The 21,755-nt window shown below is 39.3% G+C and overlaps 1 protein-coding gene across 8 annotated transcripts in view; it reads right to left on the bottom strand.

Annotated features, from left to right (window-relative positions):
• DLC1 (DLC1 Rho GTPase activating protein) overlaps positions 1 to 21,755 on the bottom strand; it is a 564,853-nt gene that overhangs the window by 166,503 nt on the left and 376,595 nt on the right. Inside the window, exon 1 of one of the 8 annotated variants that reach the window (XM_058720129.1) lies at positions 20,347 to 20,602. The exons of the other annotated variants lie outside the window; for them this stretch is intronic. Coding sequence (XP_058576112.1) covers positions 20,347 to 20,485 — 139 coding nt within the window. The 5' untranslated portion in view covers positions 20,486 to 20,602. Of the gene's footprint in view, positions 1 to 20,346; positions 20,603 to 21,755 lie in introns of those variants that run through there. 8 annotated transcript variants of the gene reach the window in all.

The raw sequence follows: 21,755 nt of genomic DNA, 5'->3' as shown, positions 1-21,755 counted from the left end.
ACGGGTGTGTGTGCGTATGCTGCCTGAAAAAAAAATACCGGTATGCTATGCGGGTGCATACCAGCGCTGTATACAAGTACAAGAGATGTTTTTTCTGTTCCAGTAGATTCCTACCTAATTGGGTAGAGAGGGCTAACATATGAAACGGCAGCAACAAGCTGAAATAGGTAAAAAGAAGCGCATCGTTCATCACATCAGTAAAGGCTGACACTGTTGGAAAGGTTACGAAGAGAAAGGAATTGGAAAGTGACAATTCGGGTTCAGGGGATCATGCTACATTTGTTGCAGAACAGAAGCAACCTCTGGAGAAAGGAAGCCGGTGCTTTGGTGGAACAGTAAAGACACCCGAATGACTGACGTGAGTGGAGCTAGGTAAACCCAGCATCTTCACAAGCAGGTAGAAGTGTTTGGGTTTTATGTGCCTGGAATTACACGGCCTTGAAGGCTTCTGAGTAAAAACAGGGACAAAATGAAGATGGGGTGGCCTGAGTGACGCTGCAGTCACAGGCAGAAACTTAAAAGACGTCAGCTTTATCTAGGTGAGGATAAAGACGGTCTGTGCCATGGTGGTGCCTGTGGGACTGGAAAGGAAGGGGAGGATACGGGGACACACAGAAAGCAGAATCCACAGGATTAGGTGACTGACTCCTTGCAAGGGATGAAGGGGAAGGGAGACAACCGGTAGGAGGAGAACAGGCTCTGAACAATAGAGAATGAGGTTAACCTTGGGACTGATTTGAATCTGATGTTACACGACCGCCAACATTTAACATTTAGTGGACATGTCCCGTAAACAGCTGAAGATACAGGATCAGAATTTAAAGGTGTGGCTAGGACAGATAGGGAGGTAGGGAGGGAGGGAGGGAGGGAGGGAGGGAGAGAGACAGAGAGAAAGAGAGAGAGGTAGAGAGAGAAAGGAGACTGATCATAGATGAATACAAGTATAACTCTCGTATCATTTGAACTTTGGGAACTATCAACATTGAAGCAAGAATATAATCTAGAAATACTTTATGAAAAAGCCACACAAGTGAGTATCAGGCAGAGGTTACTGATTCGAACAGCTTCTGAGTATTTTGATTGATTTAGAAACAGTGTGAGGTGGACATGTTGCATCTACTCCCCGAAATCTAGTTTTCCTTTTAGTTGGTCCTGCACAAAACGTACTTGTGCATTTTCACATATGATATTCACTTACACATTTCTGCATTGGCAGTATGTGTGTGTTCATTTGGTCGAAATCACTCCACAAATGTTTGTGTGTCAGGCACTGTTTGAAGCACTAGGAATTCCTAGGTGTACAATACTAAGTTCCTGGCCTCAAGGAGAAGCTTTGATTCTAGAGGGAGAGACAGACAATAAACAAGCATATATAACATTCTAGGATAAATGGATGGCAACTGGTTGATAGGAGAATTTGATTTTAATAAAGTGATCCAGAAAGTCCTTTCAGTAGAGGTAATATTTTAGTGAATACCTGCATGAGTGAAGGAGAAAGCCAAGTGACTATCTAAGGAAAGAGTTTTTCAGAATGAGTGAACAGCAATTGCCACGGAACAGCAAAGAGGCCAAAGAGCATGGAGTGGAGTGACTTGGGGAAGGAATATAAGGTAAAGAAGGAGAGGCAGGCAGGTCCGGGTCAGGCAAGGATTTCTTGACCATAGAAGGGATTTTATTCTGAATGTGAGGGAAAGATACTGGAGGGTCTTCGGGTGAGGAGTGACAGGACATGATTTATGTCTAAAAACAGCACTCTGGTTGCCACATTGGAAAGAAATTATAGGAGGGGGCAAGGGTAGGAGTGGGGAGGGCAGTTAAGAGGCAGTGAAGGATACAGGTTCAAGGTGATGGTAGCCTGGTCCAGGGTGGTAGCAGTGAGAGTGGTGCCAAGTGGCCGGATTTTCCACGTATTTTGCAGGGAGAGCTGACATGATTGGCTGATGGAAGGAAGGTGGGGTGTGAAAGAAGAGAGGAGTCAAACATGACTGCCATGAACTGATATGAAAAAGACAAGTCATATGGGAAAGTGAAGGAGCTCAATTTTGGACGTATCAAGTGATTTTTGGCAAGTTACTTAACATCCCTGGACATGTTTCCTCATTTGTAAGACAAGGCTCATAACAGAATCTACTTCATCGCGTCAGGCAAGCATTAAACAACAATGCAAGGAAAACTGATCAGAGGCTAGCACTGCATGTTAGGAGTCCAGTTAAAATTAGGTATCAAGAAGTTGAGGAAAAACTTCAATCTTTTAATCTATGACAAAGGAGGCAAGATTATCCCATGGGAAAAAAATAGTCTCTTCAGCCAACGGTGTTGGGAAAACTGGATGGCTACATGCAAAAGAATGAAACTGGACCACTTTCTTACACTGTACATACAAATAAACTCAAATGGGGGTGCCTGGGTGGCTCAGTTGATTAAGTGTCCGACTTTGGCTCAGATCATGATCTCACAGTTCGTGGGTTCGAGCCCTGCATCGGGCTCTGTGCTGACAGCTCAGAGCCTGGAGCCTGCTTCAGATTCTGTGTCTCCCTCTCTCTCTGCTCCTCCCCCGTTCATGCTCTGTCTCTCTCTCTCCTTCAAAACTACATAAAAACACTAAAATACAATAAAATAAAATAAACTCAAATGGATTAAGGGCCTAAATGTGAGACCTGAAACCATAAAAATTCTAGAAGAATGAAGAGACAATAGTTTCTCTGACACTGGCTGTGGCAACATTTTTCTAGATATGTCTCCTGAGGCTAGGTGAACAAAAGCAAAAATACACTATTAGGATACATCAAAATAAAAAGCTTCTGCACAGTAATCAATAAACAAAAAGATAATCTACTGAATGGGAGAAGATATTTGCAAATTATATGTTTGATAAGGGGTTAGTATCCAAAATATATTAAGAACTTATGCAACCCAACACCAAAAAAACCCCCAAAACAATCCAACTAAAAAATGGGCAGAAGACATGATCAGATATTTCTCCAAAGGATACATGCAGATGGCTAACAGACACATGAAAAGATGCTCAACATCACTCATGATCAGGGAAATACAAATCAAAACCACAATGAGATACCAACTCACACCTGTCAGAATGGCTAAAATAAAAAACACAAGAAACTAGTGGTGGGGAGGATGTGGAGAAAAGGAACCCCTGATGCACTGCCTGGGAATGCAAACTGGGGCAGCCATTGTGGAAAACAGTATAGGGGTTCCTCAATAAAAATAGAATGACTGTATGATATAGTAATTCTACCCAAAGAATATGAAAACACTAATTTGAAAGTACATTTGCACCCCTATGTATATTGCAGCATTATTTACAATAGCTAAAATATGTTAGCAACCTAAGTGTTCATCCAAAGATGAATGGATACGAAGATGTGGCATATAAATATATATATGCTTATGTGTGTGTGTGTGTGTGTGTGTGTGTGTGTATGTATGCATATATATGTGTGTGTGTGTGTGTATATATATGTATATATATATATATATATATATATATATATATATATATATATTGCAATATTACTCAGCCATAAAAAAGAATGAAACCTTGCCATTTGTAACAACATGGAAGGATCCAGAGAGTATAATGCAAAGTGAAATAAGTCAGTTAGCGAAAGACAAATACCATATGATTTTACTCATATGTGGAATTTAAAAAACAAATGAGCAAAGAAAAAAACAAAACAACAGACTCTATAGAGAACAAATTGGCGGTTTATCAGAGGGGAGGTGGGTGGGGGGATGGGTGAATTAGGAGATGGGCATTAAGAGTACACTTATGATGATGATCACTGAGTAATACATAGAATTGTCAAATCACTCTATTTTACACCTGAAACTAATATATCACTGTATGTTAATTACACTGGAATTATATTATATATACAACTAATTAATTAATTAACTAATTAAATTAAACAAACCCTTCAACCTCACATTATTTCTGAGTCTGAAGAAAAAGGGGGCTTAAAAACTCTTGCTACAAGTTTTTCTCCGTCTCCTCTTGGGCGCTACTTCCTTGGAAGACAATGTTCATTCTAAATGTCAATCATGTCAGGTGTGCTAAAAATCTTAATAATGCCGACAGTGATTGTGACTGAATAAGTAAATGAGGTACAGAAGTGATGGTCATCAGAGAGAAGTTCAAACTGAAATTAGGAGACTACAGAGAAGGGAAAGTGGTTTATATTTTGAAGAAAAGAAGAGAAAGAATTTAAAGAATTACTTGAGGGGAATATATTCCGTGAGAAATGATAAAAGGCATTAAAATTAGGAGGATAATCATATGATGATGAAAATCAACACACGTTTTACAAAGTATGGCTTATGACCTTTTGGACATGAAATGACTTGTGGTCACCTTAGTAAAATGAAAAGAGATTATTTAACTGAAGAAACTAAACTCATCAAAATTGCCAGGCAACTGTAAGGGGGTGATTATATCCCCAGTTTTAAGATGACAACAGATACCTTCCCAACACAATCTAGTGTGTTGCTCCCAACTTATCCATATGGCGACAGGAAAGACTGCTAGGTGGATGGATGAACACAAGTGCAGAGGTCTCCATGTCCGTGTTCCGTAGTTTATTCATAACTGAATAATTATCGTTGGTTAAATATCTCTCTGGGAAAATGTTTACGTGGAGACATGGGTTTTTAACATGCACATAATTTTAAAACATGATGCTTTTCTCATAAAAGACATTTAAAAAATAAAGTGTCACTATTTACTCCTTTGATAGAATAGAATTAAAAAAGACAATCTACACTTATAGATTAATTAATTTTTGCAAATTAATACTTCCTCCACTTGAAGATAATTATTTGTTTGAGGACACAGTCATTTTTCAATGACATTCAAATAGTTGGTCCCCTATGCCAGATTTTCATACTTAGTTCCAGAAAACCCTTGGTCTTCCTGGAAGCCTTCAAGGGATTTGTGTGTGGGGGGAGGAGGTATCCTGTAGATATTTTTCTGTTTATTTTTTTTAAATTTTTAATGTTTATTTATTTTTGACAGAGAGAGAGAGACAAAGCATGAGCAGGGGAGGGGCAGAGAGAGAGGGAGACACAGAATCCGAAGCAGGCTCCAGACTCTGAGCTGTCAGCACAGAGCCCGACACGGGGCTTGAACCCACAGACCGCGAGACCATGACCTAAGCCAAAGTCGGACACTCGATCGACTGAGCCACCCAGGCGCCCCTCTAAGTGTTTCTTAATATAGGTCATTGGGAGGATGTTTATCCCTGAATCAGATTATTTTCACTTCCTCTAATTCTTAGATAGACTTTCTTTCCATTTTCTATTCTAATCACCTACCTCTGATGCATTTGTACCCAAATACGGGCTCAGAATGGCAAAAATGAACTTAGTTTATTATCACCTTTAAAAAAACGTTAAATTCCAGAATAGTTAACATACAGTGTTATATTAGTTTCAGGCGTGCAATGTAGTGATTCAGCATTTCCATATACATCACCCTTTGCTCACTGTGAAAAATACACTCCTTAATCCCCACCGCCTATTTCACCCCCCCCATCCTACCCACACTTCCCCTCTGTTCACCATCAAGTTTGTCCTCTGTAATTAAGAGTCTGTTCCTTGGTTTGTCTCTCTCTCTCTCTTTCCTTGTTTGGTTTCTTAAATTCCACATCTGAGTGAAATCATGTGGTATTTGTCTTTCTCTGATTTATTTCACATAGCATCTTACTCTAGTGCCATCCATATTGTTGTAAATGGCAAGATTTCATTCATTTTTATGGATGAATAATATTTCATTGTGTGTATATATATTCCACATGTTCTTTATTATCACCTTTAAACAGGTACTTAGTTACATTTTAGCTGACCTACGCAAAAAAACGCACTAAAATGAAACATTATTTATAACCTTCATTCCAAACCTTACTCATCTAGTCTTTGCTTAATTCTATTAAAATGTAAAAATTCTTCATGATACAATTATATATATGATATACATACATAAACTTATTATCTGTATACAAATATATGTATACATATATATGTATGTATATATGCATATATTTTTTCACATATATATAAAATTGACTCTTCCTATATTACCTATACCATTTACATTTTTATGTTTTTCAAAGTAAATATTCTATGACTTTTATAGCATTTGATAAATTCTCTTCTATATTGGGTATTATGTATCATTGGTGGGTGCATAAAACGTGTTGAACAATTTGGCTATGTAAGATGTGCATATGTTAGAATATGAAGTTCTCTCCTTAGATGAATTACTCTTCCATACAGAAACTTCTATACATATGTACATGGAGGTATGAGCAATAGTACCACTAATAACAGATGCCTGTAATAGCATATAACTGGAAACAATCTAAATGCCTCTCAAGAGGATAATAGATATATAGATCATGACATATTTACATACCAGCAAGTAAGAATAAATGATCTTTATGTTTTAGCATGAATAAATGTCAAAAATATCATTTTGAGCAAAGTTAGTTGCAGAAGGATACTGCAGTATGGTACCACTTCAGACTTTAAATGTGCAAAACAATAATTAATAATGCCTTAGGTTACTTAAATATGTAATAAGAACACGTAATAAGAGAATGATTCAACACGAAGTTCAGGATTGGAGAATTGCAGGGGGAGTTGGGAGGATGAAGGAGGGAAATATGATCCAGGAGGGGCACACAGTAATTTTACATTTTCTATTTTAAAATAGTAACTTTAATTTTTTTTCTTACTTAAGTGGTTGATACATGGGTTTCTTGTATGTCTAAAATATTTAATAAAGGTAATATTGCTACCAGTTAATTGATAACATATCTAAAGATAGTTTTAGAGAAAAGGTTTTTAGAAAGCAAAGATACCAATTTCAAATGTTATCCAAACTATATCGAATCAAAAAGCAATGAGTGTGTTATGAAAACAGCAACTTAAGTCACATGAAATACCGGGATCAGATTTCCCAGGGTATGGGTGCATGGACCATTAGCTATAGCAACATCACCTTCGTTTTACAAAAGCAATTAGTACATGCTTCAGTTTTCAAAGTGAGCAATGATTACCTACTCTTAAAAAGTTATTAAAAGCACTTGGCTTTTGACCTTAGAACTCCATTGGTACATGGTACTGGGGTCAGCTTTTTGCTATCCTAATAAAAGTTGTCAAACACCATTTTCTTAGACTCCATATAAAAACAGAGACATTGCGTAAGTTACCGTGATGTGAAAACATGCACTTTTATGTAGAGAGCTCAAGTAATGGTCTTTTAGTAATCAGTTAAAATATTTAAGTCAGAATAGGGAGAAAAATATGGAACAAAGAAAAGAAAGCTTACATACAAGGAGAAATTATGCATTGTGAGCTGATTAAACTCAGTATCTCACTTAAGTACAAGGTAAGTAAAGAAAAAGAGCAGATAATCACAAAGAAGTTTGAGAGTTGGGGTATGTGTGGGCTGGTGGTAGGGATTAATCACATAAGGCCATGAGGGTTCACTCGGGGAATCTTTACACAGCAAAATAGGAGTAGTGCTCAGGGTCACAGAAATAAAAACATTTTCTGTGAACTGGCCTCACAAGAATGGGAGCTTGGAATGTGTGTGGTGGTGACTGAGGAGGTGGGTGTGTGGCTTAGATTCAATTGTCCTGTCTCCAAGAGGGCAGCATCAGCAAGCAGCGGTTTGCCCTCACCTCCCTGTTAATGCCCTTCCCAGACCACGTGTTCTTTTTTCCTTTCATTCTTTCTTTTTTTAAAAATTAAACTTTTATTTCCCCCTTTCCCCAGACTCTTAAGCTTGGTTCTGATGTGCTGGTTAATCCTTGGGGTATGTACAGAGGGCCCGGTCACAGACTGTTGTTATTATCTTAAATGGTGCAAAGGGCATCTATTACAATAGATTTTCAGGCACTATTTTGAAATAATTTTTCTGAAGTTTACCCTCTGTGTTTATCTTTGGTTGTGCAATGATTATGCTGCGCCAGAGAGCTTTGGTTGGAAACACAGTCTCGGGTTCTAAATAATCAATGCATCAAAAAAAAAAACAAACAAACCCCAAAACTGAAGGAATAGAGGAAACGTTTCTCTATCTTCCTTTTGTACCCTACCAAAAAAAGAAAGAAAAAAGAATGAAAACAAATAAGCTTAAAATTATGCAAACTCGTGCATATAAATTGCAATTGGTTACTGAATGTACATTTCATAAATTTATAATATCTAAGTATAAACTTCCCAGCCTTATTTTCCCAATATTGTTGTATGTTCTACCTGTATACAGAGGCAAGAGTGAAGCAAACGTTTTGGGTTGTCTTGTCATCCGTCTATATTCTCCAACCTGGTGGTCCTTACTGCCAGCATGTTTTGTTGGTATTTGGTTGGGTGTGGTCTGCAGCCCCAGCATAAAGGAAGGGCCTCAGTTTCCCCCTGTGATTCAGTGTCATGGTACTTTACTCTGGTGCATTCTGGCTCTTAAATTCAATAGATTCATATACATAGATTCAATACAACTAATAACTCTTAGAACATGATAATCAACCCATGTAAAATAAAACTTGAGAAGATCTGATATTACACACATCCCCACATTGCTGTGGGTTTGGCCCCATCATCTCTCTTCCCCATCCCCACTGGTTTGTCATCTCATCTGTCCATCCACAAGCTACGCATGAGTCAACATGCATGTGCGAATTTCATTTGGCTGGAATTCCCTAAATGAAATTCTAGCTTCTTTTAAAGCACAAAGGAAAGATGTTTCTACCGCACTCGGCAATTACATGTTCAAACTTGTTTTCATCAGTGAAAAATTATAGTCCAAAGACTGTCTTATCAGAGTTGAAAAACCATATGTTTGATGACATCCTTTTCAACCTGAGATGGGCTTCATTTAAAAAAAAAGTTTTAGGGGCGCCTGGGTGGCGCAGTCGGTTAAGCGTCCGACTTCAGCCAGGTCACGATCTCGCGGTCCGTGAGTTCGAGCCCCGCGTCAGGCTCTGGGCCGATGGCTCGGAGCCTGGAGCCTGTTTCCGATTCTGTGTCTCCCTCTCTCTCTGCCCCTCCCCCGTTCATGCTCTGTCTCTCTCTGTCCCAAAAATAAATAAAAAACGTTGAAAAAAGATTAAAAAAAAAAAAATAAATAAATAAATAAAAAGTTTTATTTTAAATACAGCATATTATAAGGTAGATTAGGAATGCTCTTACTCATCTAGTTTAGTTTTTTTTTTTTTTTCCTGCCAGATGTTTATGTTGGTGAGAAACCAATAACACTGTCTAGACCTCTAGCGTATAGTAATCAAGCATGAATAGAAAACGTTCAGAGGTCACACTTCAATCTGGACCTACAACATCCTGCTATTCAAAGCCAGATTAGAGATGATGGATCGTGATAAACAGAACCACACTGAATGCTGAGTCAGTGATTTGAGAGTGGTCTGCAAAAAGCTAACTATGTCACAAAAAATCTGCAAGATAAAACAAAGTCTAGACATCATTAAATGTGCTGAGCTCCTACCTCCACCCCAAGTCGTCAACAACCACATGCTACCTTGTGACTTTCACATCAGCATCCTGTAAATCAGGAATCCTCAATCTTTTATGGAGGAGTTCCTTGAAGTTATGGCTTCCTGAGGCATGTGAGTGTGTGTGTGTGTGTGTGTGTGTGTGTGTGTGTGTGTACTTGCATGTGTTTGAAATTGCCTACATGTGCTCCTGTCAATAAATGCCTGAAAAAAGACAGAGAGAGAAAAGTGATATATATATATATATATATATGGCATCAGAATGTTCAGAGATCCCCAAGCAAGATTTTACCAAGCAGTAATATGACATGTTTTTTCACTAGGTCTTGGTGGTTTTGTCTAGAAGTCACTAATTTGTTTTTTATTGAGAGTGTTTCAGTTTTTGACTGAAATAATTTACTGATTAGAAAGTCCTGCTATGGAGGATCAAATTCAACATGAAGATATTTTTACTGTCAAATAATCAGTAGTCAGGGTCTGAATCCTGGCAATCACAAAAATGCCTTCTTTGCGCTCTCTGCTTTTTGGCTGCCACTCACGAGTCTTTATGGAACTTTAGATCTGGAACACATTTGAGTTAATGCTAAATGCAAGATGTAGGTCAATGACTGTTTCTAAGAGGGCAAACCTTACTGCTTCCTAAGGTAAAGTGGAGTAAAATCATAGTGGAGTACTTCACGTTTTGTTTGGTTTTTTAAAGTTTGATTCAGTGGAGGGAGCAACTTGGTGAGTCAGTCCAGTTACTAGACTCAGTGTCTCTCAGTTCTTCAAACACTGAGGGACATCCAAAAAACTTACCTGACTGAAAGTACCAATGCTACTCTGCAAAACAACTTCAACCTGAAATGCCCATATTTACCTTCACACCACCCTCCTGGCATGTGCATGCACACACGCGTCACTACTAACACATCCTCATAGAGGCACAGAGACTCTTTCCTGCAATGATTCAAATGCTTCCATTGCCGTGAGCAATAGCGAAAAAGTGATAGCCATGACTTTTTAATTCTTTTCATGTTTATTTTTGAGAGAAAGAATGCACACACACGTGCATGCATGCACAAGCAGTGAAGGGGCCCACAGAGAGGAGGACAGAGGATCCCAAGCAGGCTCTGCACTGACAGCAACGAACCCTATATGGGGCTCGAACACATGAACCGAGAGACCATGGCCTGAGCTGACGTCGGATGATCAACCGACTGAGACACCCAGGCGTCCTGATAATTTTCACTTTAAAAGGTAGTTGTGTCAAGGAAATTTTAATGTAAAAATAATGTTCACTCGAGTGCAAATGAGCATGAGTCTAACACCGTACAGAAAAGCAAGTGGTGATAAAACAGTGTGGATATCCTATTGTTATAATACATTTGGACCAGAGGTGAATTGATGCTGCAGAGAGGAGACAGGGAGAGAGGGAGGGAAGGGCAGTACTGATTGGTCAGCAAATACCTTATGGTACCTGTCGAATCAGGCCTTAGAATCTTGTTTTCTCTGTAGGTCACTTTTTCCTGCCAAATAGACTCTAGACTACTGAAATTCAGACACAGTTATTACCTTTGCGTCTTTTCTACCTCCTAGCATTCTGTCTATCACATAGTCAGGGCACAACCAATATTAGCTAATTTGTAGTTAATAAAAGATTATTCCCATCCAGTACAAAACCCCTCTTTGTTACTCTTTGCATCAGTGGATGGATGTTTTGTCTGCCTTCTTGACTGTTCAGTGTCTGAGCCATGTCCCATACTTTCTCTTTCTCTAAGCCTCTTATTTGAAAGTGAAACATTCATTCTTAAAAACTTTCCTGCTTTCTTTCATCCTTGAGCCTCTCTACCTGGTCACACTGAGAAACTGAAATTAACTAGATTCTTTGGAATTACTAGTAAAATCACCCCTAAGAGAAAATGAGGCCACGATACATGAACATATTGTCATTATTCAAAATATGCTTTAATTACAAATGTGAAAGCTAATAAAAGCAGTATTCATGTAAATTCTTATATTCTTTGGTCATTTTCTCATGGATTTCATTAATAACTCACTGAATAGGTGATCATTAATTTTCAAACTACTCAAAAGCACTCTAGGATGTCACTGATCCAAAATGGACTAGAACTTTTAAAGATCATCTTCTATAGATGCTTCTATAGAAGCATCTTCTATAGAGCTTCGCTATAATTATCTATTTAATCATTGAATTCTATTTCCTTAACTATTTTTATTGCTTAGCTAACATAATTTTGGTTACTGGTAACATTTAATAATATAATAATTATGTTACATTTTTAATACAACCCACCCATCATTATTTTTCTTTTCCTTTAAAAATGCAATATGGATATCTCAACTTATGATGGAAATTCATCAAATTATGATGGAAAAAAGAAGATGTCCTGGTTTCCAGTTCAACTCCCTAAGAAATTCTGTGGAATCACAGAAGACTTGCAACAGTCAATTTCAGTTCTACAGCCCACGTATTTTGAAATCTAAGAGTGATCTCCGCCATAAATTGAGATATTTAAAGTACAACTTCCAATTTTCATTCTGATTTCTGAATCACAAGAGCACCCTATTTTAGCCAGTGACATATTTTATACTTTAGGATACTTAAACTTTGGAAAACATCAGCATATCATCTTCAAAAAATGATTAAAGTTATCGCTCCATGACATTTTGGAAGTACAATCTTTGTACTCCTGTCCCGTCCCTCCCACTCATGCTTCCCCTCTCTATCTTCAGCATTTTGTAAGACGCAGTTTGTACTCTAAAAACAATAAATCCATCGAGCAGATTTTTAAAAGCTGCATGTGCTTTTTCTGATACTGTCCCTTACCAGTGTGTCTTCCCTCATCTCCCTGAGAATCAGTGGTTTAAAGAACAAATCAGTGATGAGTTTTAGACAGCCCTCAGTGTTTAAGAGACACTGTTTATTCTTCCTCACTACAGTGGAGTTCACTTTCCCATGTAGGGCCCCTCTCGAGTTCAAAGGTAGAATTCAGGTGTCATATTCATGGCTGGCAGGCAACAGTGCATCTGTCCTATTGTCAACCATTACCTCGCACAGTGTTTTGCATACAATGGGCTCTCAATAAATATTTGTGAGATTAGTTGGTAATGACTGATAGATTTGGGTGTTTCTGAGTTCTGTGCATGGATACTCACTAACAGATTTTTAAGGTAATGCCAAAAAAATACTTAAATGGGAATAAAAATAGTAGCATATACCTCTCTGGATTATTTTCAAGATTAAGTAAGACAATGCCTTTAGAGCTCTCAGCCTAGGTGGTTGTTCACAAGCAACAGGGAAAGAGCACAGGAGGATCAATGCAAACTCCTCTCATCATCATACACAAATAATTCCAGCATGTGCTTCCTGGATGGTATATCATCTTTGTTCAAGAATGACAGGTTACAGAAGACACACAGATGGCCAAAAGGTACATGAAAAGATGCTCAACGTCACTAATCATCAGGGAAATGCCAATCAAAACCACAATGAAGTATCACCTCACACCTGTTAGAATGGCTGGTCTCAAAAAGAGAAGAAATAACAAGTGTTAGTTAGGATGTGGAGAAAAGGGAACCTTCCTGCATTGTTGGTGGGATGTAAATTGGTGCAGTCACTGTAGAATACATATGGAGGTTCCTCAAAAAATTAAAAATAGAAATATTATATGATCCCATAATTCCACAACAGGGTGTTTACCCAAAGAAAATGAAAACACTAATTTGAAAAGACATGCACTCTTAGGATTACTACAACATTATTTACAAAGGCCAAGATATAGAAGCAATCCAAGTGTCCATCCATACATGAATGGATAAAGAAAATGTGGTGTGTATATATATATATATATATATATATATATATATATATATACACACACATATAATATGTATAGATATATACACACACATACACATATATTATACATATATACATACATATATAAATGTGTATATTCATATATATATAATGGAATATTACTCAGTCATAAAAAAGGATAAGATCTTGCCTTTTACAACAATATGGATGAATCTAGGGTATAATGCTAAGTGAAATAAGTCAGAGAAAGACAGATACCATATGATTTCTCTTATATGTAGAATAAAAAAAACCCATAACAAATGAGTAAACAAAAAATAGAAACAGACCCATAAATACAGAGGCCAATTTGATGGTTGCCAGATGGCTGGAGGCAGGGTGATGAGCAAAATGTGTGAAGGGGAGTGGGAGATACAGGCTTCCAGTTACGGAATGAATAAGTCATGGGGAGAAAAGGTACAGCATAGGGAATATAGCCAGTGGTATTGTAATAGTGTTGTATGGTGACAGAGTGTATAGCTACACTTCTGGGGAGCACAGCCTAACAAAAAGAGTTGTTGAATAACTATGTTGTACACCTAAAACTAATGTAACATTGTGTGCAACTAGGCTTCAATAAAAAAAAAGAACGATAACTATTAAAAGCAAGTGACTATAATCAGAGATTGAAAAACGTATACAATGACAAGTTTAACTTCAAACTATACCTTAATAATTCCTCTGGAATAGAGAGAGCTTCCAGTAAAATGTTCTTTTAAATAAAGTTTTGGTTTTATGATATAGCTTCAGATCCTTAAGCATACCTGTAACTAAATAATATATCCCTTCTACCATGCCTTTGACTTTGGGCACATTTTGTTATTATAGTTATAAGGACCTTTGGCAAAATACTCAGACAGCTTATACATACTATTTTAAATGAAGAAAGTTGCAGAAGTTTTGCTCCAGGAAGGGAGGTGGCCCAAATATCCCTTTCAAGTGGCAGCCTTGACATTTAGCATACTTTTTCCCATTCCGCAGCTGCGCCACGTGCTTGAAACCCCAGCCTGCTCGTGCTGGTGCTCTATTCCATGTTTGGCTCCATCTATATAGCAATTTTCAAAGCAGGTCCCAACTCGCTTGGGAAGACTTTCAGATATTGTATATGTTGCCCGACAAAGCCATGCAAGGAGTGATTTCTTCATCAGTGTGCAAAAACAATTATTCTCAAGTCATTCCATTTTGCAATTCAGCAAGATCTGCACAGAAGTCATCGTTAGATTTTTCGTTTTTGTTTTTGTTTTTTTCTTCCAGAGGTAAGGAAATAAAGTCCCCTTGCCATTGACATTTTACCTTTCATTTTATATTTTTGGACTGGTTGAACTATTTTTGCCCCAAAGGCTTAGACAAATTATAGTGATGTCATGCTAGCAGGCTGAAACTTCAAAGGACATAGGGCATGGGGAAAAGGGAAGTCGGGTTATAACAACCAAACTGATAGAGTTTCACTCTGGCTTCGCTATATGCCAGTGACTCCTCTAAGCACTCTACACAGTGGCTCATTTAATCTTTGAAACAATTTTATGACATAAGTACTATGACCATCCTCTTTATATTGGTAAGAAACAGACCGACTTGCCCAAAGCTATCCAGTGCAAGAGCCAGGATTCAAACCCAGAAGTCTGATGTCAGAGCAAGCTCTCTGAGCCAATATATTAGGTTTTCTCTCATCAGAGCCGACCTTGACATCAACATGCTCCTCTTTTATTGGAATGGTAATATCTAATTTAATAGATACATGCTGCATCTACCCTCCAGAAATGTGACAGGGTCTCATGAAGCACCATTAATGATTGTCTCTCCAACCCTTTAAAATGTTAACATAGCGTTGCATGCATCCAGGGAAATCTTTGTTTACTAGAGGAACCTGCATATTTTGAAGCATACATCACTCTTGGTTAAAAGGCATTAAATATGCCCTTACTTGCTTTCCTCTGTGAACCAATGAGCAGAAGACAGTTCACAGGAGTCAGTGTTTGTGGTTTCCCATCATGGGAAATGGGCCAGAATTCCTGAAGCCCCATTGAATTGGGAGCCAATGTACTACAGAGCACGTCAGACTTTCATTTTGCTAGTGAATTGGAGACCTAGTCAGGTGAAATGTAAAACTCTTTTTCACAAAAGATAGAAGATACTGAACAGTCAACAGAATCCCCCAGGGGATCCAACCTCATGTTGAATTTATTCTATGTCCATTGAACCTCACTTGGATTGAGATTTTCCTAAATTTTCCTGGGGAAAAGGGGGGGGACAGAGGATCTGAAGCAGGCTCTGCACTGACAGCAGAGTCCGATGCTAGGCTCGAACCCACAAACCATGAGGTCGTGCGTGGCCTGAGCCAAAATCGGATGCTCAACTGACTGAACCACCCAGGTGCCCTATATTGAATACTTTTTAAACAATCAGTGTGATTTACGCTATGTGAGCTGTTCTTACCTTATTAGATTCCGTGAAATGAAGGCCAATTTATTTAATTTCTTTTTGGTCTATTTCTCCATTCCACTTTGCAAACCGATGAAGTTACGTGCATGTGTGTCATCTGGGTTTTTCTTTTAGCTTCCCTATCTCTTTCTAGTCTGAATATTAGTGTCTTTTATTTTTCCTTAGAGGCAGTCTTATTGGCACATCAGTCCAAACTTGTTTGCGGAGTTTGTCGAATATACATCAAGGAATTCCAGCCATCTCATGTATGAGAGCCCAGCATTTCAGTCTAGGAGAATTTTTGACTGGAAGTACTTGGAAGCTAAAGTGAGGATATGGTAGGGATTCTTAATTCAGGGTCTAAGGGTAGAACAGGACGTCCATTAACTTGGATGAGGAAAATTTTCATTTTTATTTTCACAAAACTGTAACTGGAATTTGGCATTTCTTCCAATTATGAATGTTGACCAACTGTCACCTCCCCCTGCCTCGCACACAATGTCATTAGCTGTCCCTGTGACTTTGTCCCCAATAGAAACCAGACTTTTCCATATCACATTACAGTTGGTGCAGCTATCACAAAATATCATTTACACTCATTCCTACCCTAGAGTTTTGGGAGTTATCACACTCACCCCAGATCACACACGATTGTGGTTTTGTGCAATCGACTTCCACAGATGTTCGCATGACATCGTTGCTGGCCCCATTCAGCCACCAAACAGTAGAGTTAAAAGTCTGCACATTGCCGACCCCGATGTGGATTTTGCTCCCCAGTATTCTATCTATAATGTTTGGTGACAAGGAGATGAATCAGAGACTACTACACAGTTTAATGGTCTTTTTCTAACTAACGATAACAATCTGCACACTGGTATCTTTAAGAAACATTTAATTTATATTTACTTCCCTATATTTTAAACATCTTCATCTATGATACAATTCATTCGTTTTCTATTACCACACAACAATTTTGTGTTTGGAATACCTTGATAACTATATTTTACTATAAATGATTTCCTTCATAATTCTACGTGTTTTATTTATACACCAAAAAATATCATTCTGAGATGTGATCTGCAGGCTTCACCAGGATGCAAAAAAGACCCGTTGGCACAAAAAAGACGAAGAAGCCCTATTTGAAAGGATTAAGGGGCAGCAGATCTTCAGGAATGAAATACACCACAAAGGCACGAAGTCTGGGTACCCAACGGGAGGGAGGAGGCAGTACAGGCGCCAAGAGGACACGTAAGAGTTTATGGCGGATGCACAATTCGTCCAGAGAAGGGCTGTCGACTCTCGCCATCACCACTGTTAACCTCAAAGTTGCAATTCCCTGAAAAGTAGACGCCATCCTCTGCTTTCAGGAAAGAGACTGTGTACCTGTGAGCTTGGTGGTAGAACAGGAGTAAGAGAAACCCTGTGGGTTGTGGTTGGGCAGAAAAAGGCAATTCCATGTGAAGGAGGATGCGATTAAGACGGTGTGTTCCATCACCCCTTACAGCTTGAAGGTCTTTTCCCAGCAACGATTCTGTATTTTGTTTACATAGGGACAGGGATCCTTAAAAATAACAGGCAGAATCCCTATTTTATATATAAGGATTTTAAGGCAAGGAAACGTAAATGATGGTTTTCATACACAGGACATCATTTGGGAGAGTAGAACTAGGAACTGTTAAGTTATATCGAGTGTGTATATTTGTGTGTCAGAGAGACAAAGAGACAGAGGGAGATACATGCACACAGAGATGGGGAGATACACACATGCGCACACACACACACAGAGGGAGATACACACACACACACACACACACACACACACACACACACACGAGACAGAGAGATTGATTGATTGATTGACTGAGAGAGAAAATACCCAACGAGGAACCTTAAAACTTTGTCCCATGGCCAAACACTTTAAATCTCTGGAAGAAATTGAAGCCTCCGATTACTTTTTGAGAAACTTGATGAATGTAATCAAAGTAATGATCATCATGAAAATAACATTTCAGGTAGTATTAAAAGAAGCATTTTCTTCAGAGGCTTCGAAACCTTGTTTACATGACACTTCATTAATTTCACAACATAAAGTGAAGCAGGAGATCTGGACTTTCTACTTCCCTCCATTCTGCAACAGAGGGCAAAGTGGTATGATACACAGTAGAGATTGTATCTGGTGTTTAGAGAAGTGACTTTTTGTGGATAATTGACAAGTATTATTTAGCCTTTGGTCAGTGGGAAGGTTGGGTGCAGAGGAGAAGTTTGAGGGGAACAAGAGAAGTAAGTGCTCTTGAGGTTTGGATGTGCCCCAAATCAGTCTCCATCTGACAAACATTGATTGAGCCATGATCCATGCGCCAAGCACAGGGGAGGCATGAAAAGGGCCAAGTCCCCAGTAATCAGTCAGTTGTGGTAGCCAAAATTCTTTCTTTTCAAGTATAGTACCTGGATTTGCTACTGTGCAAACTGCCTAAGAGGTCAATATATATCAAAAAAAAAAAAAAAAAAAAAAAAAGAAAAAAAGAAAAGAAAAAGAAAAACTATGCAACATAAAGAATTTCTTTCTTGGGTGGACATAGACAGCTAAAGTCCCGTTTGCTGTTAGAGCTGTGAAATGCTTAATTTCCCTCACATATAAAAAGTAACTATTTTTCCTTAAGTGGCTATTTTTCTTTAAGATGCTCCATTTTTGGCCACATAGAGACTCTGTGTGTGTGTGTGTGTGTGTGTGTGTGTATACACACATAGGCAAATACACACACACACACACACACACACACACACACACACACGAATGACAAGACAGAGGCAGCAACTTTCCAGGGATAATATCCTTATTCTAGGAGGCCAATAGCTGTCAAAAACCTCATCATTTATGAAAATATAAGGGGAAGCAGGAATGTTTGATTTAGTCTTACTCTCAAAACACCAAACCACAAGATATTTTTGTGTTACCTTTAGTAAGACATTGTTTGTGGAACCTTTCCATTTGTGACAATGGGTTTGTCAAATAAGACAACAATGAAGGAAACACTTTTGCTTTGAAAGGGCCAACCAATTATAGTTGTAGACTTTATACTCTTATATCTTAGTTCTTATACTTCCTCTAGCCAATTGCAAACTGTTATCACCAGATTAACACAGCTTAAAAAAAACTTATTGGAATGTTGGGTTTCTTAAAGGTTTTATTTTTCTAAAGCCATAATAAAATGGTTACATTTAAAATCTTTTGCTAAAGATTTATCCTAAAGCCATCATAAAATGGTTACATTTAAAATCTTTTGCTAAAGATTTATCCTAAAGCCATAATAAAATGGTTAAATTTAAAATCTTTTGCTCTCTCTCTCTCTTACTTTCTGATTAGACTTGACATTGTTTACTCTGTCCTATACTGGGCAATATTATCTGGTTTAACAAGGAGAAAGATTTTCACGAGCATTTAGGACAAGCTTACAGCCTATAAGGGGATATAACTAGCATGTTATCTTCATAATCTGTCTTATCACAATCACCAACCTTAAATTTCCCCTCTTCAAGTCATGTCAGGGCTATTAGGTGAAAGCCAAATGACCTTTTGCCAATAACACACAGCACAGAAATCTGTTGACACTTGGAGGCCACTTGTAGTATTGTTAACAATTCAGAACTTATTACGGATAGGAAAAACAACTGGATTAACCAAAAAGGTTAAGATGATATCATTTCTGACCCACTCACGTAGATGATATCAATACAGAGACTTACAGAGCAAACAACATGGAGCCATGAAACAGGACTAGGATACCTTTCCTGAATTCAGGAAGATTATTTTATTGCAAAATGCTATATTATATCAATTCGTATTCTTAATACCAGGATCAGGCAGAAGTTCCTGTTTCTTTACTGTACCCCTTAAAACACAGTCTGCCATTTGGCTGGTGTCACATGAGCCCAAGTACGTTTGAATTGCACCACTGTATTTGTGTTTTATTATATTTCAAACGCCTGCCTCCAGCATACCTGACACCCGCTTGGAACTCAGAGCAGCTCCAGGCTGCCAGAGGAAATACCAGCAGGCTCTCACAGGGCAGGGCACATTACTCCACTGACACACAGCCCTTCCAGGCCCCTCTCTTGCAGGGACCAGGCCACCTCGGGCCAGACCAGCCCCACGGCGGACTCCCACCAGCACAGCAGAGCTCCGTGCTTCTGCCTGAAGCTGTTCATCACGACTGCTTTCCTGACACTCAAAACGACCTTGATTCTCTTTCCAAGGTTAAAAGAAAAAAACAAACAAACAAACAACCCCCCCCCCCCCCACACCTCTCATAAAACCTTATCTAGAAATAATCAGACCAGAAACCAGAGAGGCATTAGAGAAAAAAACATCCCAGAAATGCTAAATACCAGAGCAAGGGAGATGGAAATCATTGCCACGGCAGGGAGGAACTTTATCCAGCCGATGAGATCATTAATTATCCGAGTTAATATCTGCGTCCGTGTATGGAACTGTTTTCCTTTTAATACCTCTCATCCCACCCTCCCCCATTCGCCCCTCACCTGCCAGCCTTCTGTCTCTGGTGTTTTTCCAAATGACATCCAGGGCTCTAGCCGTGGAGTCTCGGATGTGATCGCTAAAGGACCTCCGGAGAGGGGCTCTCAGGGGCCGAGCCATCACGTGGGCCTCGGGGTCCCCCATCCACCCGCCAGGGACTTCAGCGCAGCCCTGGCGTCGCGACCATGCCGCTCTCCTCCCGCCGGTGTCCTCCGGCGGCTGCGGGCCGTCGCTGCGCGGGGCGGCCGGGCTGCGTGCGCGCCGGGCCCGGGGGCGAGCCGCCGGCGAGCCCTGCGCCCTCAGGATCCCGGCATTGCGGCTCGCACTGCGGCCCGGGAAGCGCCGACTGCAGGCGGCCTCCTGGACCGCCGCCAAGCGCGCGCGGCTGCCACATCTGGAAAGGCTTACAAATGAGCCAGCGACACGCTCGCGCAGCGGCCGGGCTGCCTTCGTGGCTATCTAGATGATTCTGGCTTCCTGTGTAATCCAATAACTTGACTTGGTACATGCTCGGCCGTTCGTCTATTCAATAACTTTGAATAGACGTCTCCTTCCCGGGCAATCCAGGTAACCTTGCACTTGTGAAGGGGAAGACAGAGCAGGAGGCAAAAAAGCGAGGGAAGGAGAGGGAGGGTGGCAGGTAGAGGTCTCTTCAACTTCCACGGTAAATTCTCATTCACATTTGCATTTGATGGACTCGCTGTGTTTTACTAAGTCAAGGTTTTCGAGGAGGCCGTTTATGACAGAGAAAGGTCAACCTTTAGCTGTGGGTTTGGGAAGGAAAATATGGCTGTCATCGGCATCCTACACATCAGTCTGGATTCTCTAGGAAATGGATACCTGAGTTTTAAAGGAAACATTAATCATCTCCTCATACCTCCCCTCTAACTATGCTTCTACTTACATTAGGTGGTTTCATCATATCATTCTAGGTTTTGCCTCTCAATAGGGTTCAACTGTCCCCTGGTTTTGAGAATCTTTTGGTTCCAAATGAGCAAACTTCATAATTATAATTGCACATCAAAAACTCTCCCCCAAAGAATAAAAAAAGTGCCAAGCACCATGAAATCAAAATATGGGCCAAATGTTTCTTTGACAAGATACGTTTTTGAGTTTCTGAAATCTATTTCTTTCCAATGAATTTGGCCGATTCTCTGCTTTTTAATGCAGTATTAATCCTCTCTTTTCTCACTATCCCCTAAATGCCATCTTTTAACTTTCAAGGTTTGGCATGGAGGCTTACTATTGGCATCACATAGTATCTAAGGGCCAGTTCATAACCTTTGCAAAATTAGATAATGCTGTAAAAGCACTTTGTAAATTGCAAGGTACCATGTGAATGCTAATTATTATCATAATTATTTTTATATGAAATCATTTTCAGCCCACACTGATCTCCTGAGTCTCCAGATTT

This window comes from Neofelis nebulosa, chromosome 3 (assembly GCF_028018385.1).
Source record: "Neofelis nebulosa isolate mNeoNeb1 chromosome 3, mNeoNeb1.pri, whole genome shotgun sequence".
NCBI lineage: Eukaryota > Metazoa > Chordata > Mammalia > Carnivora > Felidae > Neofelis > Neofelis nebulosa.
Note: the sequence above shows the minus strand (reverse complement) of the source record. Positions and strands in the feature narration are given on the sequence as shown.